The sequence below is a fragment of the Panthera pardus genome, unplaced genomic scaffold, assembly GCF_024362965.1.
Source record: "Panthera pardus isolate Hobbes unplaced genomic scaffold, ASM2436296v1 HiC_scaffold_10, whole genome shotgun sequence".
Lineage (NCBI taxonomy): Eukaryota > Metazoa > Chordata > Mammalia > Carnivora > Felidae > Panthera > Panthera pardus.
The window spans coordinates 80,165,402-80,186,688 of record NW_026526655.1 but is presented as its reverse complement, the minus strand read 5'-3'; the positions used below and the strand labels follow the sequence as shown (position 1 = coordinate 80,186,688).

Sequence of the window (21,287 nt, the reverse complement as noted above, 5' to 3'; positions counted from 1 at the left end):
TGTTAATAGCTAGGTCCTGGGTCATCTACCCTACTGACCTCTGAACAAAAACATGCAATCCAAGGTGGATGGCTGGGTTAGGGACTGAGGCTGGAAGTGAGGGATGGGTTGGGGGACAAAGGGCAAGAAAGCAAACACAGCTCATAAGCAGAATTAAACGTGTGACCTGAGACTACCTCACACTGTCTCATTACTAAAGAGTTCAAGGCATTTCCATATCTTTTATCATTTAAAATTTTTTTCCATGTTTTTTAATCTTATGCAGTATCGTAGCTCTTTTTCTATGATCGAACCGCTTAGTCTGGTAATACTCCATTTTCTTCTTGTGATTTGAAATTGTTATGAAAAACCTCTTACCTACGCAGATTTAGCTTTTGCCCAAGAAACTTCCACCACCAGGAAGAATCAAAAACTTCCAAAGCTTACTAGTTTAGAAAACGTGAGGCTGGATGCTCTCATCATCTCCATTAAAGAACAAAACCAAACAGCTAAACCAGGAAGTAGATAATAAAGGACAAATCATATTTAGACAAAGACATGGTTACTTTTTTATTTGAAAGAAAAACAAAAGTATGTTTTAATAAATACTGCGGAAACATTGACCAAACAAACATACAAAGTGACTTCAACATTTAAAAAAATGCAACGCAAGTTCTGCTTTATAACAGTTATAACTTATTTTCTTTTTACAATATTTAAATACAGAAAGCACTTGCCAGCTATTTTGTAATACTGCCCAAAGCATAACGCTGCATCAATCAAAGCATATTATGTTGGTAAAACGTCTGTATTTCGTGGGAAATGACTGGAATGGTATTTTCTTGCAGAGACAAAACAAAGTGCTTGTAAGACAAAGGACTGAATGTTGTAATTACCTTAATCTCCTCTTCTGCTACAATTTAATGGGAGCACAGCTTCAACACTTCAAAAATGAAGCTTTATCACTGGAAAAGAAAGCTCGTTTTCAACAAGCGCCAACAATAAACAGGTCAGATCTGGTTTCTCCTCTGAAAGAAGTTCTAAAAGGAACTGGTCAAAAAATATCTGTAAACTATTTTCAATGCTGATTATTTTACGGAACAACAGCAATCAAGTATTGAACACCGGCCTTGGCTGAATCTGGTTACGTGAGGAATCTGGGTAAGCAATCGCTCTATGGAATTGCCCTAGTGTAGTGTCAGGAGTGACATCACACTTTTCTTCTAAGGATTCTCTAAAGCTTAGGTAAGAAGGTCCTTCTCTTAGAGATGTTCTTTTAAAGAAAGTGAAATAAACCAAGAGATATCAGATGCTGTCAACTTTGGAGCTTCATCCCAAAATAATAGGCCTTTTGCTTTGTACTTTTGGTAACTTAATTCCAGACAGCTTTACTCACAAACTGTGCTTTCTGCTACTATTCCTTCATTATCTCTTCAGGGGAAAAGAGTACCTACATTTTAGATATTTTCCCCCCTTGGATCATTTTATGACGTCAAACCAAGACACCTCTCATTTGACTTTGCACTTTCATCAATGATGGCAAAAGAAATCACACACCCTCTTTTCTAAACAGCGCACAAAAATATTACATTGAGCAATTTACCACTTTTTAATGACAATCACAATGATGAACAGAACCATCAGACTGCATAAAAACGGACACCTTTTTTCTATTTGATCTATTTGATCTTTGTAGTGCTGGTCTGCATATCTTGCCAGACTCCAAAAGCCTTTCTTTAGAACCATCTCGCTCAGCTATCTTCAGGAAGGCAAGATTTCAAAGCCTTACAAACTTTTCCTCTGGATATCCCATGGGTCCTGATACAATTTCCATTTTAATGATGAGCTAGGAGGAAATTAGATCACATCCTCTAGAAAACTAAACGCTAAGGTCACAGTGCCAGTTCCCCAGTGAGGACGGTATATTAATATATACTTTTTGTAAAGGAGATTAAAACATTTAAAAATTAAATCAAAGTAGAGATCCATGAAGAGATTGTAACAAAGAAAACAAAAACGCAAGCACCATTCAGAACGTGATTCTTCTTCTTGGAGGTCCTCTCGTTCCTCTTTATCTACTTCTAGCCCATTTGAATCTCTCTTTTTTGGCATATTTTTCAAGTCACACTTCAACACTCTTCAACGTATTCACTGAACTGCCTGTTCTACATGCCGAACCTAAGGACAGGATTCCAAAAAGATGAGCATCTTTCCAAACACCTCCTAAGCCTCCAGAATACGTGACTTTGGCTGTGCGCTTCATTCAGACTTCACCTTTCTGTTTTGTTGTTTGTGTTTTTTACACTAGACTTCCTTGTCCTCATTAAAGAGACAGAGATTCACATCACAGTGCAACTCTTCGCTTTGTCTTTTCGTAAGTCCGTAGCAACTGCAGAGAGTTCTGGTCTGCTGGGCATGTGTGAGATCCGCTTTGTGGCCCTCTGTGATTTGTTCCGCTTAACGTTTTTATTTGTCTTGTTTACACATGCCAAGGTGGCAACGTGAAAAATGTCTCTGACACTATTTTCTGACTGTAAAGCTGAGCATTCAATGTAAGTGGCTGCTCCAATCTGTTTGGCCATATTTGCCCCCTGAGAAGCAAAAGAATGGATTGCAATCAGCAATAAGTCCTTGGGAAAGTTATAAAGTGTCTTCCTAATACCACAGAATAATAATGCATTGCAAAACATTTCAAATATGTGAGCTGTGTTTTCCAAGTGTTGCTGCAAAAAAAATCCTCCAGTTTTTAAAATGCATTCTTTTGTAATAAATTATAACGTATTATTTCATAAATATTTGCAGCCAAGACTCGGTCTTAAAATGTTCAGTTATCATCACTCAGTAGACAATGCTTGACTTCCCAGAGGTGTGAAAGCCTGATTTTTCTTGAGTCTAAATGGTGCTCAAAACTAGTCAATAGGCTGCATAAAAAACAAGGGTAAGGGGTGGAATTTAGAATCAAATTTGAAATGTATGTGATTATGTCTCAGGGCCAAAATAAACTGAGGAAATGAATAACACTGTTATGAGACCTATAACTTTGGGAAACACAAAATACAGAATTTCTAAACATGGACCGGACAGACAACCAGGGAACACAGTAATAAGCATGTGTGCATCAAAATGACTTCTTTAAGTAACTAGATTTTTATTAATTGCACGTGTAAGGCAAACATGACTACAGTATTTAAAATGATGAACACTAAGGAAAATTCTAGCTATTTCAACATGAACTCTCTTTAGAATCTGGTTGTTAAGTTTTCAGAGAATGAAGTTCTGAAACAAATTCTTTCTAGATACTTGGGGGAGATGCCCACAGAAATGATGAATCTCTAAAAGACAGTTTTATGCAGTGTTCTACTTTACTGGCAATGTCCTTCTTAAGTATTTTATTGTTCTGCTGAGTGTAAAGTAAGATGACCTCTCTCACAGAGTATTACTGATTTGACCACATTTTCTCTTAGATCCATCTAACTTTAAACCCAGGAAGAGCTGCAGAGGTATACAAAGGGTAGAATATGATCCACTGTTTATATACTCAGTAACCAAATATCATGTGATTACCCTACTGAATGACAGAGCATTTCTCATTTTAAAAGATGTTTTCCAAACTCATCTTATTGATGCACACACATATCCTTATCTAATCCTCATAAAGTAAACTACTAAACAAATATTGGAACGCTTTTTGAGAGGGTCCAGCATCAAGGTACCATCAAAATCTCAGCTGAACCCTGCCCCAGATCACTTTGCGGTCTTCACAGTCTGAGCTATCAGCTGTCATGAGGGGCTTAGATGCTCGCTGTAGGAGGCATGAGGACAAAGAACGCCAGCTCTTTCCTCTGTGTTTTCAGATGGTCCACCCGGACACATGGGACTCAGAACGCACCTTACTCAAGGGTTTTTAACCTGGAGCTGACTACTGGTGGAGCCTTTAGAAAAGCAGCTACTTTTTCCTTTATTTATAATGAGTGATGGTCCACTTTCGTCATCCTTTTTGAAATCCACATTTATACACTGACAACATACATACCTGATCATATGACACTGGTGTCTGTCTGTGATTCGAGAGCTCTACTAATGTACTAACATCTGTCCGAAGGTCAGATTTGCAGCCAACCAGCAGCATTTTGGTGTTGGGGCAAAACTCCTGGATTTCACCTTTCCACTGAGGGTGTGGGAAGAGAGAAGTAAGATGAAAAATTAGCATAGTGCTGGCATCTATATATCAGCAAACAATTCCTCCACTGGCGGACGTCGGAAATGGAGACTCAAAAAGAACATTTGAAAGAAAATGTCACTTCAGATGAAGAAGCAAACTTGCCTGTATCTTTCGAGTAGATTATTAAGTTTTACTACTTTTTAAAGTGGATTCATTAAGGAACACTTATGTATGTTATTATCTCTTCTCCCTCTCTGTGACTCACTACCTATCCCTAAGCAAGAAACTTGTTGGGTGATGTCAGAAGGTAGCTCCAATAATTTCTTAATTATTGGGGTATCTCTGAAGGATAAAAGTGCCTTAGGAATAATTATATATTCTAACACATGACTGTATCCTCAGATATGTTGAGCTGGTACTTCCCAGCCTGGAAGGTTGAGAACAAGGCAGAGCCAACACAAGCACAGGTATGCATCCACAAATCCCACCAAGAAAGGCTGAACAGCCACCATGTGCCAACATTTCCAGTGAGATTTCAGGGACTGGAGACAGTGTTAATAAACAGAATGGCCTGCCTTTAAGGAACTTCCATTCAAGTGACTGAATCAACACAGATCATGAAGTTTACAAAGGCCCACCTCTAGGCTATCGGGAAGGCCTCTGGTCCTATAGCTGATATGCCCTTGAGTTAGTTTTAAATTGCATAAGTTGTTTCATATTTCAATTTAGTCCAATTTGGCTAGCTGTTTTCGTGACCTGACAAGACTTATTAGAGCCTCCAGAAATGCCTAGGAGGGAATTCCAGTTGTCCTCTTAAAGAGTGAACAGCTGACTTTCTGTGGTTTCATTTCCTCAAGCTTCAGATGACCATCATGATGGGAGACAGGGATTCAGAGTGTTCCCAGGAGAGCTCTGGCTCCTGGGGATGGGGGAATGGAAAGCCAAGATCAGGAACCAGGCTGGCTCTCCCAGCCCACACACACAAGTACACATTAAGTGATCTACTAAGTACTGTGGTCGTTACAAAGATGATTAAGACATAGCTGTGGGGGTGCCTGGGTGGCTCAGTCGGTTAAGCATCCGACTTCGGCTTAGGTCACTATCTCACGGTTCATGGGTTTGAGGCCTGAGTCGGGGTCTGTGCTGACAGCTCAGAGCCTGGAGCCTGCTTCAGATTCTGTGTCTCCCTCTCTCTCTGCTCCTCCTCCACGCACGCCCTGCCTCCCTCTCTCTCTCTCTCTCTTTCACACACAAACACAAATAAATAAACATTAAAAAGAAAGAGAGAAAGAAAGACATAGCTGTGGAATCCACCCAAGAGCAGGGTTGACAAAGTCATGTATATAATACTAGATAAGAGGGACATCCTGCCAGAGTCATTTAAAAGACCACTAAAGGGGACATCTCCAGATCTAGAGGTGTACTTTGGGCAGACAAAAAGGTACAAACATGCTTTCCACAAGAGCCTAATTTTTCTACCAAATCCCTCCTTCTCTCCTCCCTTCCTTCCAGAGTTATTTAGAAGCATCTACCATTTGCTAGATGACACTGGAGTTCGAACTGCAAGATGAATTGAAAAAGAAAAAAAGATCTATCCTGCTTTATGACACTCTAAACTCTTTGATATTCGAGGACTTAAAGACTCAATTAATCAAGACAAACCACTGCACGGGTTATCATGAGCCTTAAACTTCACACAAATGTAAAACACATTCATTAATATCTCTAAGGCCAAAGTCACTATTCATTAGATCTTAGAAGACAAAAGCAAAATAAAATAAGAGCAAGGCTTTTGATCATAAATTATGCACAACCTGATACTACATCAAGTAAAACCTCCAGTAAATAAGCAATCTCTTTGATCTACAGACAAGCAGTAGACATGTCGTTATGTTGCTCTTCAGCGGTGTAATGACTTTGGTTTCCTTCTGCATGTCTAGCAATTGTTTACAAGCACTGAAGATAGGAAAGGTGCATTTCTGCCTGAATCTGACAAACATTAGCATTATTTGTGTTAGATAACACATTACTCAAAATTGAAAGGAGTAAAAAGAGCCTTTGATCTTTCAAGAAATTCTTATTTCATTGAGCTAACTAACTGTGTTTGTCATGTTTGGTAAAGAGACCGAGGTGAGGAGGGGAATAAATCACCTTCAAATCCTCATTTCGTAATGACATCCAAGATGAGCAGTCAAACATAATAGGGGAATGTAAACTAATAAAAACACACAAAATACAAACACATTACCTTGCTCTCAACCACGGCCTTTGTCGTAGCCTTAGTGCATGGAGAAGAGGCAGGTGATCTACAGAAGGCTCTGACTCTGAAACCTCCCAGCACTCAGACCAGGACTGAGAAAACAGAGAGTGGCAAATACATGCTCATCCATGGACAAGCGTACGCCTTCTGTGACCAGCCAGGGGCTTAGTCCTAGGTTGGTGGCAGCCCAGAAACACTCCTCTCCCCCATTGGCCTCCCTAGGACTTACGATCCATCCTACAACAGGCTCCCTTCCTCCTGACCTCCCCCTGGTTCCAGCCCGAGCTTGCTCAGGTCCCTTCTCCACCTACAGAACCTATGAACCTCCAGAAACCAAATGTGTTCTTTATAGCATGTTTAAAACTACTGTTTTTATCACTCTCTGATATCTATCTGATCACTCTTCACCTTATCTAATGTCTGAAAACACACCTCCACTCCTCCTTTAACAGTACTATTTCTAATAAATAACATCATAACCAAAGCACAGCTTCTTCACCAAAACAGCTATTATTACATTTATTTCAATATATGAACTGAGGTCAAATGTAAACCTGTAAACTAAGGCACAATCTATAGGAGAAATGAAGGATGGAAAAAGAAACACATGCTTGAGAGTAATTGAATATTAATATTTTTGGCTGCACCATTTTCGCCCAAAAGGTAAAGACAGAAGCTCTTTAAAGGGCACGTACTTTCTAAAAATGAAAGAAAATTTTAAGCAGGTTCATGGTCAAAACTTTGACATATGTGTGTAGAAACGTTGCTGTAGTATGAGAGTGTTGTTTACAGCATTTTAATTACAAAATATACAGCAAAGTATTAACTGGAGTGTTTGAGCTCCCCCAGCCAACCCCCGTCTCTGTTTTACAGATGGGCCAGCACCGAACTGTGCCATTGTCTCCAGCACTTGCCTTTTTTAGCACACTGTCCAGAGTCTCTGGTCTACTGATGTCAAAGCAAATCAGCACGGCATCTGAATCTGGGTAAGAGAGAGGCCGAACGTTGTCATAGTAAGGAGAACCTGAGAAGAAACAAAGAAACACACATTTTCAGATAAAAATCCTATTTATTTGTCATCTACTAACTCTACCCTTTTGAGTTAAACCCCCTGAATATCACATGGCTCTATTCCCACCTTCTCAAATTCTTAGAGAAGAATGCAAACAAGCAACAGCCCAGTGGTAGTATATTCATTTCTACCAGAAGATAAGGCGGCCTCATTGGCATCTGTCTTAAATTCAAGGGGAGGAGCAAGGACTTTAGGCTGAAATCTGTATGGTGCAGGGTCCCCGAAGGCACCTGGGTGAAGTGTAGAGTAGAAGCATGAGGAGTCAGGTGGCCTGGGGTGCAAATCTACCTCCATCACTGAAGGAGGGGGGCAAGGCACATTTAGGGCTCTGTGTCTCTGATTCTTCATCCTAAAATGAAGATGACAACAATACCTACACCTGGGATTAAATGAACCCGGGCAATGACTGGGATTTAGTAAGGGACTGATAAGTCTCAACTATGGTTATGGTTGTATTGTTGCTATTACAAGCTGAGTGGTAGCAAGCACCGTAAATGGAGCTACTTCTTGGGAAAGAGACAAGACCTCAAGATCTCTCTGGTAATCGGATGGGATGAGTGGGGGAGGGAGGGAAGGGCCAGCTCCGAAAAGAGAACTGCAGTAAGCACAGAGTCACCCTATCTCAGTTACACGTTTGGATGAGCCACTGATTTGTGCGCTTGCTTACTTGAACTTATCCCCAAACCCTATGTGGACTCTCTTTCTGTTACAACCGAAGAATGTAAGAAATGCCATATTGGCCATGTCACTTTTCTACACAGTTCCATCTCTGAGAGTGACACTGAGGCATGATGCAGGGGTCTCGGCCTGAGTTAAATCCAGGGCACCCAAAAGATTCAAGTTGCCAGCCAATTAATTTAACCACAGAAATGTCTCATTGTTTAGAAGAATTTCTATTTCTTTTAGAATCCCAAAGGATGAACAATTACATGAAGTCAATTATTGTACAATGGTGTGACTATAAAATTAAATACAGCTTGCCAATGTTATTTATTTTTTAAAATCATTTTCAGTATACTACCATTTTACAAGCATAGCGTGAAAAATCATTTTACATATATAGGTATCTGACTCCAGAGGAGAAGAAGAAAATCTAAGCTACCAAAGTTTTTTTGAAACCCAATTTCATTTTGACATCACTCTCCGTTTCTAGCAGAAAAACATGACATATTGTCCCCTGATAAATCAAAACCTCGGTAGTCAAAGTCAGGAGGAGAGAAAGACTATAAAGAAGCTTTTAAAATAATCTTTTACAATTCTATCAAAACAACATTCTTCAGGAGGCTGCTCTTGAGACCTAGAAGTTACTGTGGTTAGGGTGCATCTGGCATTCACTATGCAACCCCAGGAACTCTGTGGCCTTTTCAACAGCTGCTTTCGGGATGGACAGTGACAACTCCAGGACAGCTGTGTCTACAAGCAACCAAGTAGGGAACGTTCTAGGAACCAAGAAGAAATCTAAACCAGAATTTTTCACAAGCTGCAGTAGCTCCCTACACACATCTGGAATCAGGACTCTGGTGTTACAGAGACTGACAACTGAAAGGCATTTTTCAAAAGCTTAAAGGGTTTAGAGTTAAAAAATATCAAGTCCTTTTAAAGGCATACTGGATATTAAGGCATACTGGAACGGCACTGTCTCTGAAAATGAGTTGTGACTGCTTTTGCAGCCACTAGAAGAAATTTAAGGTCAAGAGAATAATTCACAAACAACTCACTAATTTAAACATTTTTGAGAGGCATCAGAAATGAGATGGCTTATCACTGTTTCTAGGTATAATGGTTATTTCTGTATTTGTTTTGTGAAGTTCAATCTCAACCTCTCTCATTTCTGTGTTCAAAGTTAGACTTTGACTCAGCTGCTTCTGTAAATAAAGTTAGGAAATCTTTTTCAAAGTGCACAGTCAGAAAATTCCAGATTACAGAGTGGTATACAAATACCAGACACATACACAAAGACTTCCTCTGCTCTTCCAAGTTAGTAAGATATGACATGACCCCAAATTCATAGAGTACAGCTGTCTGACAATTCTGATGGCCAGGACCCTAACAGGGCCTCAGAGATCTTTCTTGGAAATCACTCACATTACAAAAGACAACTATCTCACTGTGGCTACTTTCCAGCCTCAATCAGGCCAACTGGAATTGGATGAAAGGCATATCCAGGTGCCTTCAGAACATGACCTATGTCTGGATGAGAGTATTCTATGTAACAGAGAGTATACTGATTTCCCTGTACTAAGAGTTCTCTGTGTTAACAATGGGAAGACCCAAAGACCATCTTTCCCAAATACAAACTTTAGGAAAGACAACTGGAGAATTACAAAGGTGCTAAAATAGAGTAACATCGGGACTACCAGTAAATTCCAGAGGAATGATTTCAGCATTTAGGTCACCAGGTGACCGCAGAGAATACTCCTTCCTCCGGTTGTGTCCTGGGTTCGCCTCCCCCACCCATTTTTATGGACACAAGGAGGATCTGGCTTTGTCTTCAGCCCTCAGTCAAGGCTGGAGATTCTTGCTCACTACTTTCTTTCTTTCTTTTTTTTTTTTTTAATGTTTTTATTTATTTCTGAGACAGAGAGACAGAGCATGAGCAGGGTAAGGGCAGAGAGAGAGGGAGACACAGAATCCAAAGCAGGCTCCAGGCTCTGAGCTGTGAGCACAGAGCCTGCCGCGGGGCTCGAACTCACGGACTGTGAGATCATGACCTGAGCTGAGCTCGGACGCTCAACCGACTGAGCCACCCAGGAGCCCCAGTCTTGCTCACTACTTTCAAGTGAGCTGCCTTCTGTGCTCAGTGGGTATGCCCATATATCTGCAAAATATAGACGGTGGCCAGGCCTGAAAATGAAACAGTGTGCAACTGAAAACAAATTCTTATGGAGGTTTGTTTCCTCTTTTGTTTTTATTTGGTTTAGTATTTTGAATGAAAATACATTTGTGTGTAAAGGTTTTCATGGGAAGTAAAGCTCCTTGCTGGATGAAATAGAAGGGTGATTTTAAAGAGCTTTAACAAGACCCAATTAGGAACGACACTTTGATCCTGTCTTACTACTTTTGCTAATGAACGGTACTTTTAGATCAACAAGTGTCCAAAGGTGGTAATAAAACTGATCCTCACATTTAGTACTTAGAGGTGTAATTTGTCCAACCACGAACTACAAGAGTGATTTGGCATTAAAAATAGAAAGTCCATTTCTTCATTAAATTTTTGCTAGGGTAAGGTTAGAACTTTTTTTTGGATAGAAAAACCTGTCTCCATTGTTTTGTAGTAAAGAAAAAAAAAAAGACAAAAGACAACACAGGATTATAAGAGAATTGTTCTACCGGGAAAAATCTAGCAATTCATCAGCGAAGCAGGACCTTCAGTTAAAAAAAAAAAAAATTCCTGTGTGATTTGACAGTGTTCACTCTGTGTTTAAGCACTTTGAATTCTTCCCTATCTATAAAGCCCATGCTACTACACAAAGGAAGTGAGAAAAGCAAAGCTGGAGAGTCAGGGTGTAATCACTGGCATCCGGGGATAACTCTCCAGCCAAGGAGAAATGAAGAGGAATTCCAGGAATGCCCCTGTGAAGTTACAAGCAACATTGAAAGGCAGAAGTGACAGGAAAGTGAGGAGCAGAAAGCAAGCCGATGAAATGGACAGTATCTGCCTTGTACTCCTATATCCCTCCAGAAAGTCTTAAAACATTCTGCTAGCCAAACGGCCAAAAAAAAAAAAAAAAAAAAAAAAAAAAAAAAAAAAAAACAGCAAAAAACAAAACAAAACAAAAACAAACAAACAAACAAAGTCTATAGATTTAAAAGATGCACGTGAAAAGCTTCCAGGGTAAGCGTAGAACTGAACATGGCACACAGAAGAGCGCCAATCATTATGTAGTCAAGTACTGAACTAGACCCACCCTACATGGTAGGTACTGAGGTTCATATGGTAGGTGCTCCAGTATCCAGGAATGTTCCCAGGCCTAATTCAGTTAGTCTAAGCTTTGCTTGTCAACTCGTTCTCAGCATGTGAAATGGTCTCCACGTATATGGGAATTTCCACATGCTGCATGTCTCTTACACTACATGAAACTCTTAAGCACACAGCACCATTCCAAAGTCCTTTCTAATCACCTATCAGAACACCAAAAGGAAAACTCCAGGAAACTCTATATTGTAAAGAAACAACCATGCCACATGTGTAAAATGTGCCCACTCCCCCCCCCCAGCCCCCCCACCCCCCACCCCATATAGTCAGAGGGCTTTGCTCTGGGTAAACTGGAATAAGTGCACGTTTGGGGTTCTCTTGAGTTCAAGTTTGGCAAACATCAGCAAAGTTCCAAAAACGTTTTTGAAACTTCAGGTCTAACCATCTTTGTCTTCAGGATCATTAATTCTGGGTGACAGCAATACTTCCAGCCCAAGAATAGTCACCAAATGCCTCACCCAGAAACTAATTCTGCAGACACATACCTGCTTGCTTAAGTCATCCTTGCACAAAGATAGAACACACCATATATGCACATACTTAAATGTATATGTCAGAAGATTCATGCCCAAAAGGGAGGCTTTATGGAACCTTTTGCAAAACCAGTTCAAATGCTGAGGCTTTACAGGAGCTTGAGAACTGCAAACCCTTCTAGTTGAATATTTCATAATTGAAATACTCTTTTCCTTGAACCTGAAGTTGAAAAGCTTCCCCTTCCCCAAAAAAGAAATCCCTACCAAGAACAGTAAAATTTGGAATGTTGTATAATTTTGGCAGAGAAAACATATTAACTTTTGGTAGTTTTAGTGACTAGCAAGAGAACATCTGTACCAGAAAGCAGCTACCATGCGAGCCTCTATGATCTGCCCAATTATTACCAGATTCCATTTCCTCATGCCGTCTCTACTCAGAGTGAAAGCTTCAAGTCAGCAATAATCTCAAGAATGTGAGTCTGGGCAGAACTTTCGTGTCTGGCTCAGTACAAGACTCTGTTGAATTCATTTTCCCAAGGAGTCTGAAGGATAAGCGCCATGCCTGTAAAAATGCAGCAAACATTCCCAGAGAGGCTATTTCCTTTATTTCTTTATAGGTTCAGATTAACAGGAATTATGAACAGATTTTATGAAAATGTGAGGGCATTTCTGTGTTGCTACAAAAATGCAATCTATGTTCTCAATTTCTGGGGACAATGCAGTTACATAGTTAGAGAAGAGGTCAAAGAAGTAGAAATGATTGCTATTTTTGAGCTTTACATAAAGCTTTAGCTTAAACTTTAAACTCCTAATCTTATTGAGATACTTAAAAAATAGAAGAATGAAAATACTTTATGTAAAGTAGAACCATGGGAGGTCACAGAACTTGAGGGATAAGGGTAGACAGGCATTTTAAAAATTACATTATCATTCTGTAACAGATTGAAGATTTTGTGTTTTATATTATACGTAAGTGTGTGATTCCTTGGAGGAGAGGCCCATGAGCAAGTCCACCTTGCCACATGCTATGTCATCAGGCTCATTTTTCAAAACCAATGTATACAACACCTGCTAAAACTTCTGAGGCAGCTTACCCTCCATCCATGTCAATGAAATTTCTGTTTTGTCATGGGTGTCTCTGAGTAAAGTTGCCAATATATAGTAACTGAGAAGATGTTTAAAGGGCATCAGGGGCACCTGGGGCACCTGGGTGGCTCAGTCTGTTAAGTGTCAGACTCTTGATTTAGGCTTGGGTCATGATCTCACAGTTAGTGAGATCAAGCCCCATGTTGGTTTCTGTGCTGACAGCGCAGAGCCTGCTTGGGATTCTCTCTTTTCCTCTCTATCTCTGCCCCTCCCCTGCTCATGCCTGTGCATGCATGCTCTCTCTTTCAATGAATAAACATTTTTAAAAAACAAATAAAAATATAAAGGGCATCAGAAAATGGCTAAGGTACTACCAGTTCAGCAGGCATAGCCACCAGCTCTCCAATGAGCTAATCGGAGAAACTACTGGTCCTTGGTGTCATATCTACATGCAGGAACTGGATTAATGAGGAAATATCTGGCTATTTCAGGTGGCATCAGAATAACCAAACTGGATATCTCACCGAAATGTGCAACGTAGCAAGAAACAAGATTGGGGGGGGGGGGGGGGGAACACACCAGACTAAATGAGATTTAAAAATAGGTCTAGAGATAGATAAGGACTTAGAAAGAGAATTTATACCCTTTTTTTAAAAATACATGGTGGACAAATCTCCAAATGTAGTTTTATATATTGCTTATTGGAAATCACCGTACAAATTCAGAGCTCTCTGTTTTGCCTTAATCCACATCTCTTACAGAGTTTCAGTGTGAAAACTGCATTGAGCCTGGTTTTGAAACACTAAGCTAGTAGGGATCATTACCACCTTATGATCTAACTGGTTTTCTGCAATTTGTCCCTTGATATTCACATCACAAGTCCTCATGCTTCTTTGGCTTCTTTGTAAATTCTCTCTCTCCCTTTCTCTCACAATGTCAAGTTAAGTGAGAATTCTTCAACTTTCAGAATCTTGTTTTCACTGATAGCCCTTAAGTGTAGGCATGTTTCCAAGTGGGAGGGATGTTAAAGACTTCTTAAGAATTGAGTCAACTTCTAGAGATAAGGATGGAATTGTGGTGGGCTTCAGTGAGAATGAGTGAGAATGAGTCAGGGGGCTTGGGCTGGCCCCATGGCCCTCAGTTACTCTTTGGATCTTTTTGCTGGGAGGTGAATCCAGCTTTCAAACCTTTAGATTCACCCTCCTATAAACAAGGACTGCAGTACCAAGGAGGAGGCCATTACTACCTTGCAGGCAGGAACTGCTTTGCAATATACCCTCCCTTGCTCCCACAGCCTCTACCAGAATTCCTGCACACAGAATACCCTAAAAAGCATTTACTGGTTTTATAATCATTTCTGTAAGTCTTGTCTTGCTATGTTAATTTACATGTCAAATCACAAGAAAAGGGACCAATGAACTATTTATTTTGAAGCTGCTTTTCTGAAGTAAATACACACTAATCCCCAACATTGCTGCAACACTTCTTTCTCTGTAAAGCAGTATCTCAGTACAGTGCTTGCCACAAAGACCATTTTTCAAATGTGATGTATAAGGTACAAATACAATATGCATTGACTTGTGTTTGTAGAGGAGTATGTCCTCAAAGTCAGGCCAGGAGTAATTAAGATTTCTCTTTCTTCCTTTGTCCTATAAGTCTAAAAATTAAAGAAAACTATATTTTCTGTTACTCTGCTAAAAACTAATACAGGAAGTGCTAACTTTAGCACTCATGGACTAAAAGCAGCTTGCATCATGACAAGATTCAAAACAGTGTTCATGAGGCAATGGCACAGTTATTGTAGAGGAATTTTAGCAGCTGAATTGAGTAGTTTATAAGTAATAGTATGCCTTAAATAAAGTGGACATTAACGTGCATTGGTTAAAAGCTGGCATGAACGATTATTACTCCCTAAATTGCGTGTGCTGAAATTACACTGCAATCAAATCACTTAGGAAAAGATATGGTGATCCTCAAATGGCTGAGTTTCCATTATTAGGAGGCATTTGGCTTCATGCTACAAACTGCCTCTGTGTTTGGCAAATGTGGCACATTCTGATATTAGAACATTCACATTCAAGATATTAGAACTACTTTGGTCTCACTTACCACTTCAAAATGTTGAAACCATTACCCAGTGTTTTGCAGAAACTCAATGAGTGAATTTGAGAATCATTCAGAGCATTTCTACAACTATTAACACAAATACTCATCTTATCAATGAAAAGGGAATTTTTCTCATTAAAATCAATTAAGGATGGACCGGCATCCAAAGACTACCTTTAAAAATCCCCCCTTTTAGAGAATTTATGGTGGCATTATTTAAAAGGTTTTGTTTCCTGGCCGTTGGGAGGCGGGGGGGGGGGGGGGGGCTGGAATAACTTCAAGCAGCTGGCAAATTGCCATTTGTGGTTGCTCTAATTGGGGTGTACACTGAGGGTGGGAGGGGGAAAGTGTTTCCTACCTGAGGAGGATCCAAAGGATGTATCAGCACTAGTGATGCCTGACAAGGGAAATACACTGCAACCAGGTGGAACAGTGGACTTGAGTTCAAGAACCTGACAAAATTAGCTCAACATAGGTTGAATATTAGCTACACTAGGCAGGGAGAGCTTCCTTTTCCCCACCCCCTGCCCTACCAGGGTTCTATGACTCTTAGGAGCAGGACTGTATAATAATACTGCATCTCTAAGGCTTAACAGAAAGCCTATTCATGGTAGGTAAGGAAAGGAAGAAAGAAGGAAGGGATGGAGGGAGGGAGAGGGACAGAAAGTGACAGAGAGAGAGGTGGTGAGGGAATGGAAAGAACTGTCAAGTTACTGTGCCTCAAAAAGTGGGAAAGAATTCTCTTCTCTTGGTGCAAAGAGGTCCCACATATTCTAATTCCATTTGATGTTCTTTCCTCTACCCAAATTGGCACTTTTGCCTATGCATAATTCCATGACTGCTGGGCGGGGGAAGGAGACCCCTTATGAGAAGCTGTCCAAGTACAGAAGTCAGCAAAGAGAACTGCTTTCTACGTAACAGAAGTTAGGTATACCTCATTTTTCCTATTAATCTTTAACTTTCACAAAGTTCCAGAAGGAGGGAAAAATCTGGCATTTAGGACTTTAGAGTCTTGGGCTTGAATGTTCTCTCCAGAGTTAAACTGATTGATAGCAGTTGGAAAAAATAAATGTATCAGAATGCATCAGGCATATGCAATTATTTTCACAACCTGAACTAAACAAATGTCTTAGTGGGCAAAGAAAATGTCAAATATTTGTCAAAAAATAATCCTGTTTGGAAATTTGTCACAAAAACCTTGAGATGAAGTAGAAAAATTTTCGGAATTTGATATGATGAGCCTCTGATGAAGTGGCTCTTGTTAGATGCCTTTCGCTCGTGAATGATAAACCATTTTAGGTGAAAATAATCTATTTCGTAGAATTTAACCAGTACTTGGTGGCTATGCTTAGTTAACATTTCACTTCACATCGACATAATAGGATTCTAAATAATACCCTTGTCCCTTTTTTTTCCATTTGTATAAATCTAAATTTCAACTAAGATTTCATTACTGGCTAATTCTGCAGTGTGATGTTTTCTTAATCACGGTTTTTTCAAACCTTTATGTTTGAGTTAAACATGCATAGTTTTTGTTACGTTAAATAAAAATAAAAGTGATTATTTTATTACAGACTTCATTTCAGGTGATTATCTTTAATCTGATGAAAGGCAGTGTTTATAAAGTTGCCATTCTTTGCGCACAGGTAATTCAGTGGTAATGAACGTCAGGGAATCTTATCTCCTTGGAAACTATGCATACAATTATTCATTTGTTCATTTAACAGATTTTCCTGGGTGACTACTGTGTGCAAGGCGTGCTACATGTGTAGCATCATCATAGGGTGTACAAACTATTGAGTTTGGATTAAATATTTGAGGATATCTGAAGTGTTATTTATCTGCACATGTGAAGCATAGCCTCAACTATAAACTGACCACATTTTGTTTGTTTTCTAGCATTTGAAAAAACAATGTGCCTTTTCTTCCCTAAAAAAAAAAAAAAAAAAAAAAAAAAAAAAAAAAAAGTCACTTTAGCTCTTTGGTCGCCTAATCTAAAATCTCCATTGGTGGTCCTGTGACTCATGGAGCGTGACACAGGGGAGGCATAACCCGCATTCCTGTAGGCCCAGCCATGCCTCCTCCCTACCCAAACGAGTCTCCTTCCTAACTCCACTAGGAAGCAGTGGCTCTGTTCAGAACCTGGCTTGCTTTGTAGGTGGTGAAAACCCCAGCAACGGGTGCCAGATCCATTGAGACTAAGAGCTGAAGGCAACCAACGTCCTGGGAAACAAAAAGACTTGCCTGTCTGGCATACTAAGGCCAAGAAGTATACAGCTGGGAGAGACCCTGCACATTGTCTAGCTCTGTATCTTTTCAGATGATGAAATGAGGCTCAGGGAGGTAGAGATTTGCACACAGAAAGCCCTGGTAACCAGTAGCTAAGATCTAAACACAGGTTTTTATCAAAGACCAGATCAGATTTACAGACCCCAAGACTAAAGAATTCTTATCATGCATTAGGTCCAAAGAGACTGTAGGAGGGTAAGTACCGATGCTAATTACCGGTACCATACCAGCGGTACTGCACTCTAGGTATAACAAATATCATGATGTCTGGGAATCAGAGCCCATTAAATACTAGGCTATGTAACAATTCTGATAATAGGAGCTATTGAAATAAGAAAACACTGCAATTCTATCAACACCTTCCCCATAGTTGTGAGACCGTGTGCACACCCCGATACAGTACAGGGTGAGGTTCTGGTTCTGCTCTCCTTGGCCAAACTTGAGGAAGAGCCTGCCTCTCCAGGGGGTAACAGAATCAGTGCTTCTCACTGCAACACTAGGAGCATCTGGCACCGGCCGTGAGAGGCGCTCGTGCGAGACTTCTCCTTTGCCTTTGTGCACGGACTGCCTCTGGCGACCCTGTCAGTCTGGTATCTTCCGCGTGTTCTTTAATCCCCTGAGTCCCTCGGGGCCTCCAGAGGTTAAAACCGAGGGCTGCGTGAAGCTCGCACAGTCCAGAAGCACCTCCACGAGGCCACTCCCAGCTGGGCTCAGGCCCACCTCTGGGGCCTCCCTGCCTGACCGCAACGCTTGCGTGTTGGCACTTGTGCGCGCCTCCAAGCTAGTTTCACCCGGGATTTGGCTCGGTTTGCCCGCAGCAGCCCAACTCCCCAAGCTCCCAGAACTAAGCGCGGGGACCGTCAACGGCCTTCCCGGTGGCTCCTCCTCCTCCAGAGGTGTCACCCTTCTGGGAAACGGTACTCCTCCCTCTCACCCCCGCCCAGCACTGCTGGGGGTGGGCGGGAACCGGTGCCAGCCGGTGATTCCAGGTCGAGCCTCCCGCCCTCACCAAGCTTGACCCAGCCCAAACCCCTAATAGCCACGCGCTGGGAGCCTCCCCACCGCGGGGTACCGGGCCCTCTCTACCACCGCGCGCCAGGTAGGTGGGTGGGCGCGTAGGAGGCGATAACCCGCCCTTGAACCCCAGACCCTTGAAAATAATTTACCACGACGCCAATAATTCAACTAGACAGGAAGGTCAAAGGCGAATTGTGCTGCCCGCGGCCTTACAGGCTGGTAGAGGGTGATGCAACGGGGGTCAGGAGGGAAGGGCGAGGGCCGGGGGTGGGGGGTGCGTGCGGCGGCGTGATCACTGGGGGCTAGCGGGGGTGTCGGACCTACAGATTCGCGCCGAGGCTACGCGGGTGGCCGGCAGCGGGAGACAAGGGCAGGCGACCGCTGGGCCCGGTGCTGCCCGCGCCACCAGCGCATTCCTGGCAGTAGGCGTCACGAGCGCCGCGGTTGCTTGCGCTCACGTTACAATCCCTCCAAGCGCTGAATACACACGTAACTGCGTCGCTTCAGGGATTTTCTCCCACCTCCCACTACTACCGCTGCGCTCCCAGCCTCTCCGACAACCATCAGGTTAGATCCCGGAGGGGCGCCCGTCGCGAGCCAGGTAGTTCTGAGGCGCCGCACGCATCTCCCCAGTACCGGTCCACCTTGGCCGCCCACAGGCGACTCCGGCATAACACCCCCACCCCCACCCTGGGCCCAGCCGCTCCCCGGCCACCTGGCTACAAGCAGTTCCCACGGCGGGGTCACCCAGCGGGCACACAGCGCCCTTCTCTCCCCTCCCTGCCATTCCTCCCTACCCATTGTCGCCCCCCACCCCCACCCAGAAGAGACAAAATTTTCACCGAGCAGGGACTGCGGGAATCCCACGGAAGAGGCAAAGTTAACCCAGGGGCGCCGAGGGCGCTGGTGGTGCGCGGTTGTGTGCTTGGGAGTGAGCCACGCGCGGGGTCGCGAGACCCGCCGCGCGCCCTGGAGCTGCTGGAAACCCGCCCTGAAGGCCACGCGGTCCGATGACTCTCTTACCCGAAGTGTCCCACAGGCTCAATTCTATTCTTTGTGTGTCGATTTCAAAACTGGCCGTGTAATTCTCAAACACTGTAGGGACGTAATTCTGGACAAACAAAATGGACAGAGGAAGGGAAGAGGGCAAAGAGATTATCTAAAATGTACGACACCCACAGAACACCCTCCGAAAATCGCTTCCTCACTCCCCAATTAAAAAAAAAAAAAAACATATATAATGTCGCACACACCAGATCACACACTAACCACGCAGACCCCTTCCGAAACCCCTGACTCACCACCCGCACCACCCTGCTCTCCAAGACCTGAGGATCCAAACCTCCCAACCCAGGGTTCCGCACACATGACTGAACAAGTTTCAGAAGCTAATAGAATGTGAAGATGCGTCCCCTACACGCTTCCAGCTCACTTTCCCTTTCCGGGCAGTCTAACCAGGGGGAAAGTTGTAAGAAAGACTGCTTAAAAAAAGAAAATCGGGTGACGGAGGAAAAGCAAGGAGAAGCCCAACTCAAGACTGGGGGATTCCCGAGGGCCGACCCCCTCCTCCAAGCCTCCGCCGGCCACACTCACCTCAGGGAAGCAGTCTTTGGCGAAGACATGCAGCAACGCAGTTTTCCCACACTGACTGTCTCCCACCACTACTATCTTGCATTTCACGTTCTGATTAGGATCCATGATAGATTTACTAGATAATTTCTGGCTGGCTCTTCTCTCCTTCATTGATCTTGCCTTATTTTCTCTTGGAACAGGAATTGTCTCTTAAGAGGAAAAAATATATATATTTCTCTCTATATAAAAAACATATAAAAATAAAACGCAAAGCTGGTGGGAACTCCTGAAGCGCAGCGCAGATGAGGGGCTAGAGGAGCAGGCTCGTTACTCCCCTCCAACAAGTTTTATGCCTGACTCCACACCGCGCTTCCCAAGTCCAATTCCGATCCGACTGCTTTGTTTCACGCTCTCTGCGCGGCTTTATACGCCCGGCCTTCCAATCCTCTTTCTCAATGAGAGAAGGAAACTGATCCGCCTCCTCCCCTTTTATGGAGCCTGGGAGCAAGCGCCGTCTGGTTACAGGCGGAAAATGTAAACAGTGCGCCCTCTAGGGTGACCGTGCGGGATCTATTTCCCTATTAAGTCTATGGCAACTTCGAGATCCCAGCGTTGCTTAGCCGATGGATAGGAGGGTACAAGTCCAGAAGGAGATGGGAAATGGGGATCTGTGCATATTGATTTTTAGTAGGATTTCTTTAAAACGTTTTAGTAGCTTATGGCTGCTTTCCATAAGCCTCATGAACATTGATGAAAGCAAAAACATTTCTCACCAAAGTTAAAACATAGTTTAAAAACATAAGAGGCAAATCTTGGGTTGGGAAGGGTTAAGTGGTTTTTTTTTTTTTTTTTTTTTTTTTAGAAAGAAATGGTTTGTATCACGTATATAGGCCATGGAACAATAGCTAAGCCAGGCTATTTCAGAAGCGGGAACTGGCTTGTCTGGGTCACAGCAACACACTGGTTTCTGAAAGCTGTCAGTTTCAGTCACTCAGGAGAAGGCACAAAGGTCTGGGGGTGTGGGTAGAAGAGGTGGAAACAGAGAAAAGAAGATTCTTATAACTCAGTGCAAAAACCATTAGAGACTCAGCCCTAATGCACTAGGGACCCAAGCACACAAGGCAGCCCTTGCCCCTCTTGCAGTGAGGAGATTCGGTAGGAGGGGTTCTGATCCTGCCTTTATTTCCTCTATCTGTAGCCTCCCCCTCCCTAGAATCAAAGCAACTTCAGCTGTACCCAGAAAACACAAATATTCTTACTTGGAAAATGCAGGTACAACTTTCAGCTCCCTCCCC

At 42.4% G+C, this 21,287-nt stretch overlaps 1 protein-coding gene across 1 annotated transcript; it reads right to left on the bottom strand.

Annotated features, from left to right (window-relative positions):
• Positions 1-536: 536 nt before the first annotated feature.
• RND3 (Rho family GTPase 3) lies at positions 537-20,404 on the bottom strand. Its single transcript, XM_019455912.2, has 5 exons — positions 20,014-20,404; positions 19,444-19,531; positions 7,316-7,425; positions 4,013-4,147; positions 537-2,570 (listed from the first exon to the last, which is right to left on the bottom strand). The coding sequence occupies exons 1-5, from the start codon at positions 20,161-20,163 to the stop codon at positions 2,319-2,321; spliced, it is 735 nt and encodes a 244-aa protein (XP_019311457.1). The 5' UTR covers positions 20,164-20,404; the 3' UTR covers positions 537-2,318.
• Between the last annotated feature and the right edge of the window lie 883 nt (positions 20,405-21,287).

Coding starts and splice junctions, on each gene's coding strand:
- RND3 (XM_019455912.2), bottom strand. CDS start 20,163: ATGAAGGAGAGAAGAGCCAGCCAGAAATTATCTAGTAAATCTATCATG. Junction 7,426..19,443: donor GAGCCTGTGGGACACTTCGG/GTAAGAGAGTCA, acceptor GTTTCTTCTCAG/GTTCTCCTTACTATGACAAC. Junction 4,148..7,315: donor TGGACAGTGTGCTAAAAAAG/GCAAGTGCTGGA, acceptor CCACACCCTCAG/TGGAAAGGTGAAATCCAGGA.